The following is a 5,832-nucleotide window of genomic DNA, read 5'->3' on the forward strand; positions in this document are numbered from 1 at the left end:
AGGGCTACTTTTCCATGGTGCTGCAAGCACTGGTGGACCACAGGGGACGTTCTACGTGGGATGGCCGGGCAAGGTTCATGACGCTCGTGTTTTAAGGAACTCTGGTCTGTTTAGACGGCTGCAACAAGGTATTTACTTCCCGGACCACAAAATAACTGTTGGGGATGTGGAGATGCCTATAGTCATCCTCGGGGACCCAGCCTACCCGCTAATGCCCTGGCTCATGAAGCCCTATACTGGCGCCCTGGACACTGAAAAAGAACTCTTCAACTACCGGCTGAGCAAGTGCAGAATGGTGGTGGAGTGTGCTTTTGGCCGTCTCAAGGGGAGATGGAGAAGCTTACTGACTCGCTGTGATCTCAGCGAAACCAATATCCCCATTGTTATAGCAGCTTGCTGTGTGCTCCACAATCTCTGTGAGAGCAAGGGGGAGACCTTTATGGCGGGGTGGGAGGTTGAGGAAAATAGCCTGGCTGCTGATTACTCACAGCCAGACAGCCGGGCGATTAGAAGAGACCAGCGGGAAGCGCTGTGCATCCAGGAGGCTTTGAAAGCAAAGTTCCTGAGTGAGCAGGGTAACCTGTGACTTTAAAGTTTGTGTACTGAGAAGCTAAACCTGCCCCCGTTTCTTTACCCAGTTAATGTTGACTATCCTATCCAGTTACATACCCCCTTCACCCCCCTTCCAACACACGTTTCGAAATAAAAATAGTTCAACTTTGTTAAAGCACACCGTTTTCTTTAATACTGTTTTCGCGGGAATTTTTTAAAACTGGGACGCAGACTGTGGTGCGGAGCGGGTGTAGTGTAGTGACGCGAATGCAGCTTCTAAACTCAAGGATTGACAGGCTCCGCTGCGGTGGGATGGTTGTTTCAACGGAGCCTGTCACCCCTCCTGATCAGGACTGTGTGTATGGGGGGGGGGGGTCTATGTGACTTTGTGGCAGGGGGAGGACGGTTACAGATCCTCTGCTTGTGGCTCTGTGATCCTGCCTAAGGACTGCTGCTTAAGATCTGTAACTGCCCTCCCCTGCCACAAAGTCACAGAGCAACCCACCACCCACCACATAACATGAAAACAACCTCCCAGACTAACCAGGGTAACTAGTCACTGCATCACTGCACTGTGTATGTGCCCTGCTGCTGTGCCTGCCCCCGACTATGTACCCTGCCAAAGGTGACTGTCCTGTCCAATTACCAACCCCCTTTCCCATCCTCCTCCAAAAGAACATGATTGAAACAGTAGTTTACAGAAACGTATTTTTTATTATCAACTACACATGGCATTGGGAGGTGAAACTTGGACGGGGGCTTGTGTCAGGCGGGAAGGAAAGAACTTTTCAAATTTTGGGAAATGAGAGCCTTCTGCTACTAGAGCTCTCTGCAGGGGTGGAGTGAGACTTAGCAGGGACTCTGCCGCCTCTCCTTCTTTGCACTTTGGGTGAGGTGGGTATGGGACTTGGTGGCAGGGGAGGGCGGTTAGAGATGGACTGCAGCGGGGCTCTGTCCTCCTGCCTCCGTTCCTGCAGAACATCCACAAGGCGCCGGAGCGTGTCCGTTTGCTCCCTCAGTAGTCCAAGCAGCGTTTGAGTCGCCTGCTGGTCTTCCTGCTGCCACCTCTCCTCCCGATCCATGTTGGCTTGGTGCATTCGGGTCAAGTTCTCCCGCCACTGGGTCTGCTGTGCTGCCTGGGCTTGGGAACAGGCCATAAGCTCAGAGAACATGTCCTCCCGTGTCCTCCTCTTCCTACGCCTAATCCGCGCTAGCCTCTGGGAGTGTGATTCCAGGCTAGGTTGTGAGACAGTCGCAGATGGGGCTGTGGAAATGGGAAAAAGGGAGTGAATTCCTCAGAAAGATAAATGTAGTTGTGAACAAAGAACATAGTCTTTCTCTGTGAACAAGACCATGCACAGCACCTATCACATGCGCACTCAGCACAAGGTCGAATTTTCGGCCTTCGCATTCAGTGCCTGGGGTCTTGCACAGCACATTTGAGAAGCGGGGCAGCACAACGGAATTTCTGTTGCAGGCAGACATGGTAAGCCGTACACTTGTGGCAGTTTAAAACTTTTATATTACCACTGGCCTCATTTCACATTTAAAGCTATGTCAGTTCCTGCAGCCAGCAATCCGGCAAGCGGGAACTCTGCCCCTGTCCCACCCCCTCGCGGCTGACCCCGGGAACGATCCCTTTCGGCTGCCCCTCTCCCGCCTCCACCGCGTGGCTACAAACCAGCGGTTACAGTTCTGTCAAGGAACGGGAAAGCAGTCCCAACACTAACATTCCCCTACCTAATTAAAAGCAGGTCACCATGGGCGACATCACCCTGATGAGGATCTCTGAGAGCGACAGACAGAGAATGCTCCGGGAAAGCCTCCAAAGACCAGGGCCGTATGCCGCCCTGCTATGCAGAGCAATGATTCCCGAGTACGTGATAGTCTCGTGGCGCGGCAACGTGTCGTACTTCGGAGGACCCAATAAGGCCGCTCTCCCCAGGAACCTCATGCAACGGCTTTCAAATTACCTCCAGGAGAGCTTCATCGAGATATCCCAGGAGGATTACTGCTCTATCCCCGGACATATAGACCGCATTTTACTGTAGCTGCAGTAGCAGGGAATAAACAGTAGAGCGGCTTGTGCAGGACAATCACTGAAAACCGGACATTGCTAGATTTTTTTTCAAAACTTGCACTGCCCATGACTAAACCGTTAAGCGCATAGGGCACACTAATCATGAACAACCCATTCTTTTAATTGTTAATATTCCTGTTTTGTTAAAAATAAATGTTTAGATGTTTACAACACTTACTGGCTGATCCTTCACCAGATTCTGTGTCCAGGGTAACGGCTGGGGACGCTTTGTAGGGGATCTCTGTAAGGGTGATGAAGAGATCCTGGCTGTTGGGGAAATCAGCGTTGTGAGCGCTGCCGACTGCCTCGCCCTCCTCATCTCCTTCCTCATCTTCCCCGTCCCCTAACATGTCGGAGGAACCGGCCGTGGACACTATCCCATCCTCAGAGTCCACGGTCACTGGTGGGGTAGTGGTGGCGGCCGCACCGAGGATGGAATGCAGTGCCTCGTAGAAACGGGATGTCTGGGGATGGGATCCGGAGCGTCCGTTTGCCTCTTTGGTCTTCTGGTAACCTTGTCTCAGCTCCTTGATTTTCACGCGGCACTGCGTTGCATCCCGGCTGTATCCTCTCTCTGCCATGTCTTTAGAGATCTTCTCGTAGATCTTTGCATTCTGTCTTTTGGATCGCAGCTCGGAAAGCACGGACTCATCGCCCCACAGTGATGAGATCCAAGACTTCCCGATCAGTCCATGCTGGGGCCCTCTTTCTATTCACAGACTGCACGGCCATCACTGCTGGAGAGCTCTGCATCGTTGCCAGTGCTGCTGTGCTCGCCACGATGTCCAGACAGGAAATGAGATTCAAACTGGCCAGACAGGAAAAGGAATTCCAATTCAAATTTTCCCGGGGATTTTCCTGTGTGGCTGGTCAGAGCATCTGAGCTCGCACTGCTGTCCAGAGCGTCAACAGAGTGGTGCACTGTGGGATAGCTCCCGGAGCTATTAGCGTCGATTTCCATCCACACCTAGCCTAATTCGACATGGCCATGTCAAATTTGGCGCTACTCCCCTCGTCGGGGAGGAGTACAGAAGTCGAATTAAAGAGACCTCTATGTCGAACTAAATAGCATCGCAGTGTGGACGGGTGCAGGGTTAATTCGATGTAACGGCGCTAACTTCGACATAAACGACCAGGCCTAAGATTCAGATGACATGACATTTAGATATAATACTATATTATTTGATTATAATGCTATATTTTCCTGGGGGACGATAATCTCAATTTGTTTCTCTGGGTTTTTTGTTATAACCCAGCCCTAGACCTACTCTCTGGATAGACACCAGTTGGGCATGATTGGACCTCGCCTCTGGATCCCCTGTGCTTCTAAGCCACCTGACTCTGGGTAGTGACCAGGCACTGTTCCTAGCTCTGGATCACTCAAGCAAACTTTCAGCTACAGGTCACATGTCTGACATACTTCTTGGACAGCAGGACCTGCAGTACAGCTGCTCTAGACCCTGTAACTGTGATTCAGTCCTCCCAAGTCCACAGTTGTTTAAGCATGTTCCCCTAGAATCCACCTGGCTGAGTCCCGGTTTTCAGTTAAATCCTTAAGGGACAATGTGGCAGTAAAGGGAAGAGCACAGGCTTAACAAAGGAATTTCTTATACACGTACATATACTTTATTCTTTACGAAGCACACTAGAGTTACTGGTCTTAGGAAAACAAAAACAAAAATACTGAATGCATCACCCTCCTTCTGATTTCATGCCATCTGTGAATCCTGGTTATGGCCAGTGTCTTTAGGTGAGTCGGAGTCTCCTCTGCTTTTGCTCTCTCTAGCACATCCTTCTTACATGTGGTGATAGAAAGGTTCCTGCTTATAGTACCTCCTTTTAAAACAGTCTCTGTACCATTTCTGCCCCAATGTGTTTTAACTGGTTGTATGGGGGGGAGGGGTGTCCAGAGTCACCCCCACCAAACCTGTTGGCTTCTGTGTAGAGACAATGGATGTCAATGGGCCTGCTGATAGAAAATCTATTGTTCCAGTAAGAAAGAGACATGCAACATTGATGGTCCATGATGGCTCTCTCACTGTCATTCTACTGTGAGGTGCCCCACTCCCTAACATGAATATATTGTATTGAGAATGTATTGACCTTGTCAAGATGATACAGGTTTTCAGCAATACTGGGAGTTTTTAATCCAACATGGAGGTTACAATGAAGAGTTAAGGCTGCAGTGAAGTTTACACTCACAAAATAGCACTCACAAAACAAGATTGACTTCACAAATTGATGGACGTACCCCCAATTTGTCTCAGTGTTTTTATTGCATATTTTGCAAACAGTTTGTTTCATATTTAAAAAACAACAATAATAAAAAATGTTTCTTCAACCTTTACCATTATGGTGCCCAAAACCTAAAGAAGAGGTTTGGTTGGTAGAAAATGCAGCATCAGCCACCAATTCACTCTAGTTATTGATGAACCTCAACAAGGTGCAGAAGTTTGGTTTTGAAAAGAATCCAGACTTTCAGGTGCTCAGATATAATTTATTATTGAATAGACCTACAGAATTTAATGCAGATGAAACAACAGATTCTATAGAAGTGAAATATGAATTTATAGAGATTGTTCTAAAACCCCACAGAATATAACAGAGAATGAGATCCTTTCTATAACTTTTTGAACAATCCTTTAGTAATCTCACTCAGAAATTTGTTAGGATGGTTCAAAATATCTACAAGAAGATTATAATTTTTATGATGATTTAAATTCTATATAGCTTTTTCTGAAAGGATATAATAGTGATAAAAACTCAATAGTTCTCTCATTATTTATGATCCTGCAAACATGAGTAATTCTACACGAATTGGGTGAAATTCTGGCTCCATTAAAGTCAATTGCAAAACACCCAAAGATTTCACTGGGGCCATGATTTTATCCATTTAATTCAATGAGGCTACTCATATGCATAAACATAACTAAATCACTTTCAAAATATGTGCAATGTGCCCAGTCATTTGATGACATCATCATCATCCAGGTGGAGAGCAAGTAGCCCACCATCGAAATAAGTCAGTGGGAATTTGTTAAGGATATGTGACATAATCTGAAGTTGGCCACACAGTTGCCTTATCCTGTTCGAAACCAGTTTAGAGATGACCCCAGGTGCCTTGGCAGATCAAAACCTGATGGACAGATGGTTGGGTCAGTGATGAGAGAGAGATTAACAACGGTCATCCTAACCACTCA

The 5,832-nt window shown here is 47.6% G+C and overlaps 1 protein-coding gene across 1 annotated transcript; it reads right to left on the bottom strand.

Moving 5' to 3' along the window:
• Positions 1-1,246: 1,246 nt before the first annotated feature.
• Positions 1,247-3,758, bottom strand: LOC135973151 (uncharacterized). Its single transcript, XM_065554859.1, has 2 exons — positions 2,811-3,758; positions 1,247-1,816 (listed from the first exon to the last, which is right to left on the bottom strand). Exons 1-2 carry the CDS (start codon positions 3,211-3,213, stop codon positions 1,341-1,343), a joined length of 879 nt encoding a protein of 292 aa, XP_065410931.1. The 5' UTR covers positions 3,214-3,758; the 3' UTR covers positions 1,247-1,340.
• Positions 3,759-5,832: the final 2,074 nt, after the last annotated feature.

The sequence above is a fragment of the Chrysemys picta genome, chromosome 1 (assembly GCF_011386835.1).
Source record: "Chrysemys picta bellii isolate R12L10 chromosome 1, ASM1138683v2, whole genome shotgun sequence".
NCBI lineage: Eukaryota > Metazoa > Chordata > Testudines > Emydidae > Chrysemys > Chrysemys picta.

Excerpts from the sequence above, each read along its gene's own strand:
- LOC135973151 (XM_065554859.1), bottom strand. The coding sequence starts at position 3,213 with ATGGCAGAGAGAGGATACAGCCGGGATGCAACGCAGTGCCGCGTGAAA. Across the intron at positions 1,817-2,810 it reads ATCTGGTGAAGGATCAGCCA|CCCCATCTGCGACTGTCTCA; the intron begins GTAAGTGTTGTA and ends CCATTTCCACAG.